This window comes from Miscanthus floridulus, chromosome 7 (assembly GCF_019320115.1).
Source record: "Miscanthus floridulus cultivar M001 chromosome 7, ASM1932011v1, whole genome shotgun sequence".
NCBI classification, from domain to species: domain Eukaryota; kingdom Viridiplantae; phylum Streptophyta; class Magnoliopsida; order Poales; family Poaceae; genus Miscanthus; species Miscanthus floridulus.
In genome coordinates, this window is record NC_089586.1 from 98,248,101 (window position 1) to 98,263,162 (window position 15,062).

Below are 15,062 nucleotides of genomic sequence, written 5' to 3' on the forward strand. Positions count from 1 at the left end.
GATTTGTAGGCCATTGATGAGCGCTTCATACTTAGCCACATTATTGGATGAGGGGAAATGGAGACAAACCATGTACCTCATGCGAACCCCGAGGGGTGATACGAAGACTAGTCCAGCGCTGGCACCCTTCTTCATCAGTGATCCGTTGAAGTACATCGTCCAATACTCTTGATCGACGACCGCCAGTGGTGTTTGGACCTCGGTCCATTCCGCAATGAAGTCAGCCAACACCTGGGACTTGATCGCCATTCGGGAGGCATATGTGATGCCTTGATCCATAAACTCGAGTGCCCACTTTGTGGTTCTTCCTGTGGCATCCTGGCTCTGGATGACCTCACTGAGGGGGAATGGCATCATGACCGTCATGGGGTGCAACTCAAAGTAGTGGCATAGCTTCCTCTTGGTGATGAGTACGGCGTATAGGAGATTCTGGATTTGGGAGTAGCGGGTCTTAGAGTCGGATAGTACCTTGCTGATGAAGTATATAGGGCGCTGCACCTTGAGGGCGTGCCCCACTTCCTCCCGCTATGTATAGCAGGAGGGATTCTCCATCACTTGGAGGAACTAGGATCGGGGGCCTTGTCAAAAGCACTTTGACCATGTCAAGTGCCTTCTGGGCCTTGGATGTCCACTCAAAGCGGTTGACTTTCTTCAAGAGTCGATAAAGGGGGAGGCCTCGTTCGCCGAGGCATGAGATGAATCGGCTGAGGGCAATGAGGCACACTATGATTCGCTAGACCCCCTTTATGTTCTGAATCGATCCCATCCTTGTGATGGCTAAGATCTTCTCTGGGTTGGCTTCGATGCCATGCTCGGAGACGATGAAGCCGAGCAGCATGCCCCTCGTGGCCCCAAAAACACATTTCTCGGGATTGAGTTTGATGTCATTCACTTAGAGTTTCACAAAGGTTTGCTCAAGATCAGCAACGAGATGGTTAGCCCGCTTGGACTTGACCACGATGTTGTCAACATAGGCCTCGACGGTCCGCCCGATGAGGTCCCCAAAGCATTTGATCATACAACGCTGGTACGTAGCCCCAACGTTCTTTAGACCGAACGGTATTGAGACATAGCAGAACGATCCGAAGGGGGTGATGAAAGATGTCATGAGCTAGTTGGATTCTTTCATCATGATTTGATGGTAGCCGGAGTACGCATCAAGGAAGAAGAGGGTTTAGCACCCCAAGGTAGAGTTGACTATTTGGTCTATGTGCAGCAAAGGGAATGGATCCTTTGGACACACCTTGTTGAGACCCGTATAGTCAACACACATCCTCCATTTCCCACTCTTCTTTCGTACAAGAACAGGATTAGCTAACCACTCTAGGTGGTATACTTCCTTGATGAATCTAGCCACCGAAAGTTTAGCTATCTCTTCACCGATGGCCCTGTGTTTCTCCTCATCAAAGCGATGCAGGCGTTGCTTCACTGGCCTGGAGCCTAGATGGATCTTCAAGGTATGCTTGGTGACCTCCCTTGGAATGCCCGGCATATCCGAGGGTTTCCACGCAAATATATCTTTGTTGCCACGGAGGAAGTCGATGAGCGCGCTTTCCTATTCGGAGGAGAGCGTGGTACCAATGCGTACTATTTTACCCTCAGAGCTGCTAGGATCTATGAGGACCCCCTTGGAGCCCTCTACCGATTTGAATGACCCAGTTGACTTTTTTGCGTCGGGCGCTTCTTCGGCGACCTCCTCCTTGAGGGTGGCGAGTTCCCTAGAGGCGATGATTGCCGTGGCATGGCCACAACACTCGACCTCGCACTCATAGGCATGCTAGAAGGAGGTGCCAACAGTGATGACCCTGTGGGGGCCTGGCATCTTCAGCTTGAGGTACGAATAGTTGGGGATGGCCATGAACTTTGTGTAGCATGGACGTCCTAGGATGGCCTAGAAGGTTTCGGGGAACCTAACCACCTCAAAGGTGAGGGTCTCAGTCTTGTAATTGAATTGATCCCCAAAGGTAACGGGCATATCGATCTGCCTGAGTGGCATGGCCTGCTTCCTAGGCATGATGTCGTGGAAAGGCACTCGGGTTGGGCAGAGGCACATCCGATCGACGCCCATCTCATCGAGTGTCTTGGCATACATGATGTTGAGGCCGTTGCCTCCGTCCATCAGTACTTTGGTGAGTCGCTTTGGGCCGACAATTGGGTTGACCACAAGCGGATATCTTTCCAGGTGTGGGATGGTATCTGGATGGTCGGTCCGATCAAAGGTTATGGCGGACTCCGACCACCGGAGGAAGGGAGGTGTGGCCGGTTGGGCCGTGTAGACTTCACGGTGTGTGACCTTCTGACGACGTTTGGAGTCATAGGTCATTGATCCTCTGAAGATCATAAGGTAGCCATTCGGCATTGGAAAGCCATCGTCCTTCTCCTCAGCGTCGTCCACAGTGGGGGAGGGTCTTTCCCCTGCTCCCCTTTGTTGGAGCCTCTAGACAAGAACCGCCACATGAGGCCGTAGTCCTTAAGCAGATGCTTAACAGGAAAGGCGTGGTTCGGGCATGACCCCTCAAGTAATTTTTCAAAGTGGTTTGGAGTGCCCTCCGTGGGCTTCTGACCACCCTTGCGGTCAGTAGCGGCCATGAGTGAGTCCTCGCGCTGTCATTTCTTATTCTTCCTTTTGGCGAAACGATTGGAGGTGCCTTCGCTAGCTCCCTCATCTCGCCTTGCCTTGCCCTCGAGGTGATCGAAGATCGCTCCGGCCGCCTCCTCTCCTGAGGCGTGGCTGGTGGCGATGTCCAGGAATTCCTTGGTGGTTCATAGGCCTGTGCGTCCTAGTTTATGAACCTAGGACTCGCAGGTCATCTTGGACTGGAAGACTCCTACCACGTCGGCATTAGCGATGTTAGGGAGCTCGTTGCACTATCGGAAAAAGCGTCGGATGTACCTGTGGAGGGTCTCACTGGCCTTCTAACGATAGTTTTTGAGGTCCCATGGGTTCCCAAGGCATTTGTATGTGCCCTAGAAATTTCTCACAAAGATCTCCTTTAGATCCGCCCAACTCTAGATTGTGTTGGACGGCAGGTGTTCCAACCACGCTCGTGCCGAATTAGCCAAGAACACTGGAAAGTTGCGGATAATGAAGTCATCATTATTCGCACCACCAACTTGACATGTAAGCTGATAGTCTTTGAGCCAAAGTCTGGGGTTTGTCTCCCTAGAGTACTTAGGGATATTGGTAGGTGGTCGGTACCTTGGCGGGAAAGCAGCGTTGAGGATGTGCCGGCTAAAGGCCTAAGGGCCTGGCAGGTCGGGGCTCAGGCTCTAGTCCTCGCTGTTGTCGTAGCGTCCGCCGTGATGAGGATGATAGCCATGGCGGGCTCCTTCTCTTGGGTCACTGTAGGTGCGTCTGCGGGCATCGAGGGTGCTGCGGGCGTCACAGTTGTGGCCGAGACATTGATGTATTAGGATCGCAGCGTGTTGCCTACCGCCTTGTGGTGCTTAGTGGACTGATGCGTCCCTGGCGGGGCGCACCAAGGACGTACGTTGGCTGGTGTCAAGCTTGCGTCGCCAAGACAATGAGCTCTCCGCCTGCTGCGCCACCGCACGCTCAAGTAGCGTGCGTATTTCATGGTGGGCCCAACGATCCTCTGGCGTTGCGGCCTCTAGAAGGCCATGGAGCAAAGCCATTGCGGTGGCGATGTTCTGGCTTGCTCGAGCAAAGTGAGGAAGGGTTTCATCGTCAGTGATGATCCTTCAGTTTACGTCATGGGCCACGACGCGTGTGCGCCCACTGTCTCCAAGGTGTTCGATCTCCCAGTTGACCTTCGTGTATTCCCACACAAGCTGTTGTCCGGCTTTATCGATCTCCGACTTTTGGGCTCTCAGCTGCTCCACCCCTACACGAGGTGGGCCGCTGTCTCCCCTTCGGTTTTGCCACCGAGGTTGCCTGCCAGGGTAGCCTCCTCCGCGGAGACGCTTTTGACATGTCCCTTGGGGGTACCCACCATGAAACATTCCTAGGAGGGGTGATGGCTCCCCTATAGGAGTCAGAGCCAGAGTCCGACCCCGACTCCTCTGTGAGGAGGCCGTGGAGGGATTCTGTGACGCTTTCGATCATCCTCATGAACTCGTTGTTTATAGGGGACGGGATCGTGCGCTGTGCCACAAGGTGGCTGACGATCACCGCGGCGTTGCGGAGACTGAACAGAAGCGCCGTCAGGGCGCTCCGTGCAGAGTGTTCTGGAGAGGGGTGAGGCGGTGTGGGTCCTCCCTGGACGGCTGGGGTCCAAGGGAGACACCGGGCTGGTGCTCAAGCCCCCCATAGTTGAAGCCGATGGAGGGGAGAGATTGGATGGCTACGTGGGCCAATGCCAACTCTCCTCCCACCATGACGATGAAGTCCAGGTCACCGAAACATACATGTGCGCTCGGGACCCAGCTGATTGCGTGGCTAGCCATCCGACGCCTGATTTGGAACGCGCAAAGGCCCCTACCTGGCGTGCCAACTATCGGTGTTTCGAACAAACACCAACTAGTAAATTTATATTGTTGCGTGTTAGGCTCGGATGGTGTACTAAAGGACACAAGGTTTATACTGGTTCGGGCGGAATGTCCCTACGTCCAGTTTACTGCTGCTCGTGTTATTAGTACCAAAAAGGTTCATAGTAGGGGGTACAAATAGTCGAGAGAGGGACAGGTCCCAAGTCTCTGATGGAAAGGTCAAAATGACACCAAGAGCTTGATTGCTGCATGGCTATGTGTTATGTGTGGAGTTAATCCCTCCTCTTAGTGGGTGTCCTGCCCTCCCTTTTATAGACCAACGGGGGAGCAAGGGTTACAGATGGGAGAAAGAGGAAAAAACCAAAGGTAGATAAGGTCCTTCGAAGGTGTTGGGTCTTCCTTTTCCCTTGTGCCTGCCCTACTATCATGGCAGACCACGCCAGGGATAGCATGCTTCGTTGATCCTGATAGGGCCGGGCTCTGGCTTTGTTTCAGTGAGTGGTCATGTCCCATCCTCCTCCGGCGGACGGTGTGGTGTGTCAGGGTGCCGAGCCATGACTCTGCGGGGAGTAGACAGAGAAGTGACTATATGCCTGTTACTGTTGATGACGTGAGTTCTCTCTTGGACTGTAGTGGTCGTCGTATGCCTGTGTTAGTATCCACGCCCGAGGGCTGATGGCGGCGCCTACAACACTGTAGGACAAAAGTCGGCGCCTACAACACTGTTCGGGCTCCGTCAGGTCGGAAAGGGCTTAAAGTGCCCATCCCGTCGTATCCTGATGGTACCTTCCTGCAGACGTGCAGGGCATGGTCCTCGGGACTGCGGTTGACTCGAATGTCCTATCGTACCCTGTGCTTGTCATTATGAAGGAGCAGGGTGCAGTCATCGGGCGAGGCGGAGCCTGTCCTCAGCCGTCAGGCGAGGCGGAGCCAATCTTCAGTCCTATGGGTAAGAAGTGTAGCTGCGTTCTTGTCTGTTCGGGAGCATCAACGTTCGATGGTTATTAGTTCCACCTCATTGGGTACCCCGGTATTAGGTCCCCGACAATATGAGCCTATGATAAGATATGGGAGAACCAAATGGAGCAAAAACTATATAGAGCAGTCCTATTGTTGAATCTAGGAAAGCACTTTGCCATAAAGGAAAATGATAGGAGACAAGCTACAAAGCTAAGGTGCATGTTTAATGACATTATATGGAAGATGATGACTGATGAGGGTGAAGTGAAGAAGACAAGCAAGCAAGCAAATGACTATGATAGAGCCGAGGGTTATTGTTTCTCAAAGAAATTGAAATAGCGGAGAGAAATAGTAAAAATCCTAGTAAGTAATGAGCAGTACAACAACCATCACTTTCTTTTAATTAATCTCTATGCAATGAGCTGCTGGTTATTGTTTTGCTTGTACTCTATTACTGCAGTTCTATGGTGGGATGCATTTGGTGGCCTTGCATTTGAGCTACAGAGTTTAGCAAAATGAATTGTAAGTCTCTGTTGTTCTGCATCTGGTTGTAAGCGCAACCGGAGCGAATTTGCTCATGTAAGTGCTAATTGCCAATGACTTAGAGTAGTTAGCAAATATTTTCACTTTTTTCTTATATGCTGCAGCCATCTAATGAATTTTATTCCCTATTTTCTTTGGCTCTAGGTGCATACTAAAAAGATAAGGAGCACATTAGGTTTCAGAAACTACGTGAACTTGGTTCCAAAGACCAGAAATCTAAACCATTACTCCCCGAAGAGTTTCAATGGGAAAATGAGTGGATAGATATCAACCGTGACCTAGTTAATGCATGTAATGGCAGTGATATGCTCTGGACACATGTTGATCAAGTTGTTGGAGCAACTGACCATCTTAGAGACTGCAATCTGCCTAGAGCTGCTGCTACTCGTACGAGGACTGCTGTCACCCACACATATGGCAAGAACAACAAAAAGAAAGTGTCCAAATCCAAGGTCAGCTGCACCAACAACTAATGAACGGATTGAAAGCAGTGCTCATGAAGAGGAAGACAGAGTAGCACGAGATCATCTACATGGTGCAAGTGCAACATATGTAGAAATGGAGGACCTAGAAGGGGAAGAAGATATGCATTTCTACAAGTGCAACAAATGCCTCTTCCATTTACCAATAGTTTTGTGCGCATCCACACACATAGTAACATGATTCATGCATGCATACCTTGTATAAGTTTTTTTTATATCAACAAATAGAAGTGAGTAATTTATAAGGATGTATAGAAGTACATACTTGCGATATTTTTTAGTGATAGATTTAGCTATTTTAGATTCAAAAGTTACATTAGGTTACTTTAATAATAGCAAAGCGAGCTTCACATTGAGTCAGATTTTTTTCTATATTAACAATGAAAGAATTGAGTAACTTAGAAGTATTGTGCGATTTTTATAGGTGTAGCATAATTTAAATTTAAGGATCACTTTAGGTATTTTTAGTAATAGTGGGGTGGAAGATGCAAATTTAGGATACTTTATTTTTTTTCATAATGACAATCGTAGATAATTCTGATGGAGACTAGAAGGCTACTTTAGGTTATTTTACACAATGATAGTGGTGGGTAATTTAGGTCAAGCCTTAAGGGTCACTTTAGTATTTTTTTAATGCTATAGGTGTGCAGTTTTATTTAAAAAATAACATATCTAATGTCTATTATTTTTAATGATTATTAGAGTCTACCAAACAAATCGCTAGATGTTTTCTATTCTTTAAATGTTTAGATTTAGCTTTGTAAGAATTAGGATGAAGGCTCCAAACTCAACGAACAAATATTGCTCTAATAACTCACAAGAATACGTTATCTTATTACAATAGTGTTAAAAGAAGCCACCATATTTACCAAGTGAGTTTAGAAATTACAATATCAATCAAAAGAAAAAAAATAACACACACCGTTACTTCTGTGATGATCTATCCGTTGAGATCAAGTCAAAAAGTCTATACCTAATATAATTACCAAACAATAGTTTCTAAATAATAAATTACGAAAAATAGCAATGGTTTTCATATGAATTGGAAAGAAGAAATATCTTAATAAAGAGTTCATGTAAACAATCATTTAAACAGGTCAGATAGCTAATTAAATAGAAAAGCATGCAACCGTGTATAGCATTTACACAGAGTTTAAATAGGCTACATGAACTTTTAGGAAAATTGAGTAAAACACAATTAGTAAAGGCAACATTTCCATAAAAGCTAGAAAATAATACTTTGATCCCTTTAAATGAATTTAGAACAAAGAAAATGCCTAAATAAATGGCCTGTGTTATTAGAATAGCTAAATTAAAATAAAAATATGTCCGTGTTTGGCAAACAATAGTGAGATAGAGTGGTATGTGTAGCAAGCCTTAGATCAACAGCTGACTCGCGCCAGTGTCCCAGTGATAGCTTCACAATTTGTATGGAAAGACTTGAGGCGTAGCGTAGGTAGAGGTTGGCGTGATGATGGGGCCAGCTAGGAATTGCTTGAGAATTGAGATAGCAACGGCTCCAAGTAGACTTCAGCAGCGATGTTTTAGGGTGGAGGAGGGGCAAGGCAACTATATATGGATTAGTAAGACAAGATACAAGATGATCTAAATTTTAAATTTATATAAATGGACCGAGGAGCTAAACAAACCGCAAGAGACTTGGACTGTGGTTCAGGCATGTACATGGACATGGTCCGGTTTTACCGGGTTCTAGGCAAAAACCAACCCAGCCCATAAGGCATACTGATTCTTCGGTTTGGAACCCGCGAGTATCATGGTTTCCACGGGTTACCTGAAACTGGAAGATGACGATGGAGCTCACGAAGAGAAAATTGAAGTCTACCTTGATTTTGAAAAAAAAAGGAGGGCGGGATCATAATAGTTTTAAGCCAAAGAATTGGTCAACAACAGTTATATATAGTTTGTACAGATGGTGAGATGGATGATGTGAGGGTGCATGCAGAGAGCACAACTGCAATCAAATAAACAAACGAAACAATATGCAAAAAATATTTTCAATTAAGAAAACAAAATTCTTACACCGAAAAGAGCTTGCTACCCGTGCAACAGCGCGGGCCACATTGCTAGCTCAATTGGACAGGAGAGATACAAGGATTCGAGTACTGTTCACAAGGTTCCTTGGGCAGCCAAAGTCTCAACGAGATAGTAAAGTGCAGTGCAGTACCCTGTTCCTGTAGAAAAGCGAACATAGCTAGAAAAACTTGAAAACGAATGCTGTCGACCAGACTGGAAGCAGACTAGCAGAGGCTCGAGGTTTCCAAGGCTAGAAGTTTGGAAGTTACAGAGCAGTTTGGCCCTCCCAAAGACACGCTCCGGTCAGTGCTTTCGTATAAGCGCATAGCAAACAAAACATTAGCCGATGAAATCATCGATGCTTAAGTGGCACGGCCACAATTTTCTAATCCCAATTAACCGGTCAGCAGCTGCGGTTCTACTAGTATTTATAGTTCCCCTGCCACTTCGCTCTTCTCGCGGTTCTTCACCTCATCACCTTCACCAGTATAGTCAGCATCAATGGCAACCAGGTAGTGCTAATTGCAATTTGCACACGGAAAAGTTAGTCACCGGCAGCAATTAGTAATAAGAGACTCTCTTTTCTCTCTGACGGGCATATATACATGACCTGACCTCAGGGTTGCAGTGGTCACCGGAGGGAACAGAGGAATCGGGCTGGAGATCTGCAGGCAGCTCGCGAGCAACGACGTTCTCGTTGTCCTGACAGCCAGAGACGAGAACAAGGGCTCGCAGGCCGTGGAGGAGCTGCAGAGCTCCGGCCTCTCCGGCGTGATCTTCCATCGGCTGGACGTCGCTGACCGGTCGAGCATCACGCAGCTTGCGGAGTTCGTCAAGGCCAGGTTCGGCAAGCTCGACGTCTTGGTGAGTAGCCTGTTTTCTAGCACAGCAACTTCAGGTGCATTGTTTCAGGGGTTCAGTCAGTCTCACGGTTTGGGTTTGGGTTCTTCAGGTGAACAATGCAGCCGTTGGTGGAACAACCATCGATCCTGACAGGTTAAAAGAGCTCCAAAAGCAGGATCCTAAGGCAAGTCCTCAAGCACATAGTTTGGATGACTAATTAAACTTTGCCAAAAAGAAGTGTCCGAGTGTACAAAGATAGGATGAGTTCGACGGCTGAGAAATACTGTATTTACCATGGCTGCAGGAAGATATAAGAACTTTTGCGGATGGTTACATGGGAAGTCTTCAGCAAAGTTATGAGCTAGCCAAGGAGTGTCTGGAAATAAACTTCAACGGCACAAAGGACGTTACAGATTGCCTGATCCCCCTCCTCCTGCTGTCCAAATCAGGAAGGGTTGTGAATGTTTCTTCACAAGTTGCACAGCTTAAGGTAAGCTTAACCACTGAAGCAGTTGTAAAAAAAAATGAATAAATTCACCGATGTTATTCAAATAAGTACTAACCGGTAACCTACACATATATATCTGCAAAAAAATTCACCTAAACCGCAAATCTGGCACTGAAAGATTCGCAAAAAAAAAAGAAGACCTGTGCAAAACTCTGAAATAAATTCAGTGATTGCATTGCTCTTCCTCTACTAAGAATGCAACAAACAAGGGAGTGATGACGTTCTGCAATGCCTTTTCTTTCTTTTTCTCATCATCAGTTCATGTCAAACGAAGGAGTCATAAAGGTGCTAAGCGACATCGACAACCTCTCAGAGGCGAAGCTCGATGAGGTGATGAGCCTTTTCCTGGCAGATTTCAAGGACGGTATCCTAGCGGCTCGTGGGTGGTTCCCCGTGGTGTCGGCCTACGCAGTGTCCAAGACGCTGGTGAACGCCCACTCCAGGCTGCTCGCCAAGAGGCACCCATCGCTGGTGGTGTGCTGCGTCAACCCGGGCTTCGTGAGGACCGGCATGAACTACGGCATGGGCCTGTTCTCCGCCGAGGAAGGCGCCACGGCGCCCGTCGCGCTCGCGCTGCGGGACGAGCCCGGCGACTCCGGCCTCAACTTTGAGCTGCTGGACGTGTGCGAGTTCTGACTGCTAACTTTCTAAGCTAGGACGCTAGGTAGTGCGTGCTGCAGGTGCTGGCATGTACTACGGCAGTGTCACTCGATCTGCTGTTCGCAGTAAACACGGTTTGAGATTGGGAGTTCAGAATAGTTTCATATTCTGTTTGTAAGAAGAAAACTTGATTATTGAGGGCTAGTGCCCTGAACCATCTCAACACGCCATGCAAACAGAGACGGGTTCAAAGTCGCAGATGTCTAGTTGGTTGGTTCCTGATAAATCTACTATCGAGAATAATACAATTAAGACGTCCGGGTGGACGGACGCCTCCCTCCGCTCACTCTCGCACGCGCCGCTCCGACAGACCCTACTCTGCCTCGCCGTCGCCAGTCCCCTGCAGTGCCGCGCCCCCGCCGCATTGCGCCCCATCCCCTGCGACCTCCTCTATGCTGTCTCCTATGCGCAGCATTCCCCATGCGCAGCATTCCCCATCGGGCCCAGTCTGCTTCGTCCGTCTCCATCGCGCTGCCTCCTCGCTGCGGCTGGCTCGCTCGCCGTGACCGCCTCCACTGAGTTGGCGAGCCGCTGCCGCCTTCACCGAGCCGGTGAGCCTCCACGACGGATGCTCCAGCAAGCAGGCGAGGGGGACGAGATTCGTGTGACGCCGCGCCCAATGGCGAGTTGCCCGTGCTGCTGTAGCACAGTGAGGTCAATGCGCCGCTGTCGACCTCCGCGCCGGCATGCCTCCATTCGTCCAAGCAAAGCCCATGTTGGAATAATATGTTTCAAGTGTTTCGAATGTTTCATCTGAATGTTGCAAGTGTTTCATTTTGATGTTACAAAAGTAAATCAGAATGTTGCACATGTTGCAGTGGCTATACACGTATGTTTCAATTGTATGTTCCAAATATTTTTATCTCATTTTCCAGACGTATGTTTACAAGTGTTTTATCTGAATGTTGCATATGTTTTCACATATATGAAGCGTTTTCAGGTGTTTTTTTTCTAGTGTTTCATATGCATGTTTCGAGTGTTTTGGCTGTTTTGTACGTATGTTGCAAGTGTTTCATCTGGATATTTCAAAGTAAATCTGGTGTTGCAGCTAGTGTTTCAGATGCATGTTTCATGCGTTTCATCTGCCTTCAGATGTATATTGCAAGTGTTGCATCCGGATGTTTTAAAATTAGATTGGGTGTTGCATCTCTGTCTTCTCTTTTTTCTCTTTTCTATTGCCTCACCTTTCACCTCGGTGTCTCCTCCTCCTCCTCCTCCTCCTCCTCCTGGCATCGGTTGGGCATCCACCGCCTCCCCCCTTCTGGATGCTAGCATAGCCGCTTGCTGTAGTCACCTGCTTAACTGCTGGCCGTGTGCATGCACATGAGAAACGGAAGGGTGCGAGCGAAGACTCCCCACGTGCAGTCGGGCGGCGCAGGCCCGTGTAGGCGGACGCATGATGCAGGTGTGTGGGGGAGACGGTGTGCACGCAGGCACAAGGGTCCTGACGTCCGGACACTGGCATTGCCGATTTACTTACCGCGCGGCCGCGCCGCCACATTTGCTAAGGAGATCTCGTGAATTGATAAGGTATCATGAATTGATGTACGGGCGAATCAGAGTGGGATCGGAACTGTATACAGCGCCGGTATCCGTTTCCCTGGTATAACCGATCACGTCACATATCGACGAACCGTGCGAGCTGAGACTTGGCCCAATAAAAGGAGAAGCCCGACCACGCTCCCCGCTGTGAGCCCTAAAGTTAAGAGGAGAGGAGCGCCGCCGCCGCCGAAGCCGGCCAAGCCCATCGATCAATCAAGATGGATAAACAGATGGTGTCTACGTTCATAGAGGTCACGTCTTGCGAGTCCCAGGCGGACGCCGTGCGGCACCTCGGCTCGTGCCATTGGAATCTGGATGAGGCCATCAATCTCTACTTCAGTAACGCCGGTGGCAGCAGCCGTCAGGTTCGTCCGCCGATCCAATCTTGCGTGAGGAGAACGCCACCGAGCCGTCGTCAGGTCCGTCCGCCGATCCAATCTTGCCTGAGGACAACGTGCCGACGAAAGAGGAGGACAAAGACCACGGCGATGCAATCGACGGCGACTATGAAGACGACGTGCGCGCTGCTCAGTACTATGGCAACCCCAGTACCGCCGTCGACGCCCCCTTCGTCGTGGAGGTGCCATCTCTTTCACTAAGTGAAATAGTCCCCACCGGGTGGGGACAAGCGGAAACCGATGACGCCGGAGAAGCCAGAGTGGAAAACGTCGACGGCAACCAGCAGGAGGCCCACGTCGACAACGCTGAGCAGGACGACAACATCAGCACGAAGGAAGACGACGGCGGCAGCATGCACAGCAGCAACGGGGAGGGATATGGTGAATACAACGACGAAGATTACGACAATATGAGCTACAGCGAGGAGGACGATGATGATACCTACTACGCCTCTCTAGCGGAGGAAACCGAAGGGGATCGGCCGGCGGTGCAGCCGCCACCACAGAAGGAGTCGCTGCAAGAGCCGTTCCGGCCTCCGCACGAGCTGATGTACCGTGTATCCTTCCACGACGCCAAGGTGCACGCGGCGAGGAACGATCGGTTCCTCCTGGTCAACCTGCAGACATCCAGCGGCGCCGGCGATTTCCCGTCGCAGATGCAGAACCGGGATCTGTGGGCGGACGAGATCGTCAAGAAGGTGGTCGAGGACAGCTTTGTGTTCTTCTTGCTTCGAACGGTGAACAGAAACGTCGCACACTTGACGAGTGCAAGAAACTGGCTAATTTCTACAAGCTCGAGGTCGACCAGCTGCCGGCCGTGCTCGTCCTCGACCCGATCACGGGGCAGTTGCTAGCTAATTAAGCGGAGCGGCGCCATGATGCCTGACGAGTTCATGCAGTTTGCTGATGAGTACATGAAATCGAAACCGAACGCGCTATCCTTGCCCAAGTTCGTCCAGAAAACGCCGGTGTTCCCTGCACCTGTGGGTGCAGGCGGCGAGCAAGAGTTGGCATGGGGATCTGCCGCTGCAGCTGCAGCCGTCGAACAACAGCCGCCAGCAGTGTCCGAGAGCCCTGCTGCGCCTGCTGACGATGAAATTGGCGAGCAAGAACAGGAAATTCCAAACAACTCTGCAGCTGCCGGCGGTGCCTGCAGCGAACAAGAACCTGTACCGGTGCCTAATAATACTACTGATGAGTTGCCCGCCGAGATGATCGATGTCGACGACGACGAGCCCATGGAGGACGAGGAGATGTACAAGCTGAGGATTCGGTTCCCCGACGGCACCATGGTCGAAAAGGAGTTCGGCTGCAAGAGGAGGGTCGCGTCGCTCTTCGCGTTCTGCAGATCGACCCTTCATGGTGGAGGGCAGCTGCCGAGGAGAAGAAGGCGATCCGGACAACGATGCTGGTGCTACGTTTGAGGATCTGGGCCTGAACTTCGCAGCCGTGTCAGTTGTTTTCGATGTCTAGCTGGGTCTTCAGAACCGCAATAACATTAGTCGACTAGTCGACGTTTGTTTCCTCGGTAAGAACTTTTTTTTTTAGAATCAGGAGGAGCCAGGGGCTCCTACTGTAAATAGATTAAACCAAAACAGAGTACAACTTATAAAAGAAACAAACAGAGCAAGAGCAAGAGAAAGCTAAAAAGGAGATTCAGGGAACAGAAAAAGAAAGAAAGAAAATCCAAAGAATTACATGAAGGAGTTTATCCATGATTCTAAAGGAGGAATTAAGTTAGCTTTTGCTCTGTGCAGCAATAACAGGGATTCCGAAGCTATATATCTTTTGCAATCATCCACCGTTGGGTTATTGTTTCTGAATATGACGTCGTTTCTTACCATCCAAATTCCCCAACAGAAAAGAATGAATAAGTCTTGGGAAAATTTCTCCTTCATCAGTGATTTCCAGGCTTGAAAAATCTCTAGAACTGATAAGTAATCAGCAAAGTGGAAATTCACTAGGTTCCAACATTCTTTAGCAAAGGAGCAATACAAGAGAAGGTGCATAGCTGTTTCATCAGCGGATTGCTGGCATAAGACACACTGAGAGTCATCAAGATGCATCCCTCTTCTCCTGATCATATCTCTGGTACTTAATCTATCTTTAAGAATAAGCCAGAAAAAAATCTTGTGTTTGCCTTGACAAGAGGTTTTCCAGAGCCATCTGAAGATTGGCTCGGCCTAAGAATGACATGTTAAAGTTCTGTATGCTTTGGAAGAAGAAAATAGAGTAGAGCCCCAAATATATGTCCAACTATCATTCAGATCATTAAGCAACAAAGCAGAGAATTCAAACTATAATGGACCAATTAGTCGAGTAGTTGAGGTGTTTTTGATTTACTATTCTCTACTATAATGGACCAATCAAAAATATACTAGGTCCCCCAGGAAAACGTTCCCGCTGAGAGCCTCCAACCATTATGCACCCAAAAAAATGCACACAGAAATTTGTCTCTATTAAAATCAAGAGCTAATAAAACACCTAAACCCAATCCGATGGCCACGATTGGATGTGGGATGCGAGGCTTCTCACCCCGCCTTCTCACCCCCGCGCCCTCCTCGCACGCCGCACGCCGTGACCGCGATTCAACGCTCGAAGCCAATCATCACCGAATCAAAAAAAAAATCGACGTTCTAAACC

General features: G+C 49.0%; 1 protein-coding gene and 1 pseudogene across 1 annotated transcript; both read left to right on the forward strand.

Annotated features, from left to right (window-relative positions):
• The first annotated feature begins 8,969 nt into the window (after nt 1–8,969).
• On the forward strand, nt 8,970–10,455 carry LOC136465930 (salutaridine reductase-like). Its single transcript, XM_066464474.1, has 5 exons — nt 8,970–8,980; nt 9,089–9,332; nt 9,421–9,495; nt 9,616–9,801; nt 10,078–10,455. Exons 1-5 carry the CDS (start codon nt 8,970–8,972, stop codon nt 10,453–10,455), a joined length of 894 nt encoding a protein of 297 aa, XP_066320571.1.
• Nucleotides 10,456–12,251: 1,796 nt separating this feature from the next.
• LOC136465932 (UBX domain-containing protein 2-like) lies at nt 12,252–13,955 on the forward strand (annotated as a pseudogene).
• Nucleotides 13,956–15,062: the final 1,107 nt, after the last annotated feature.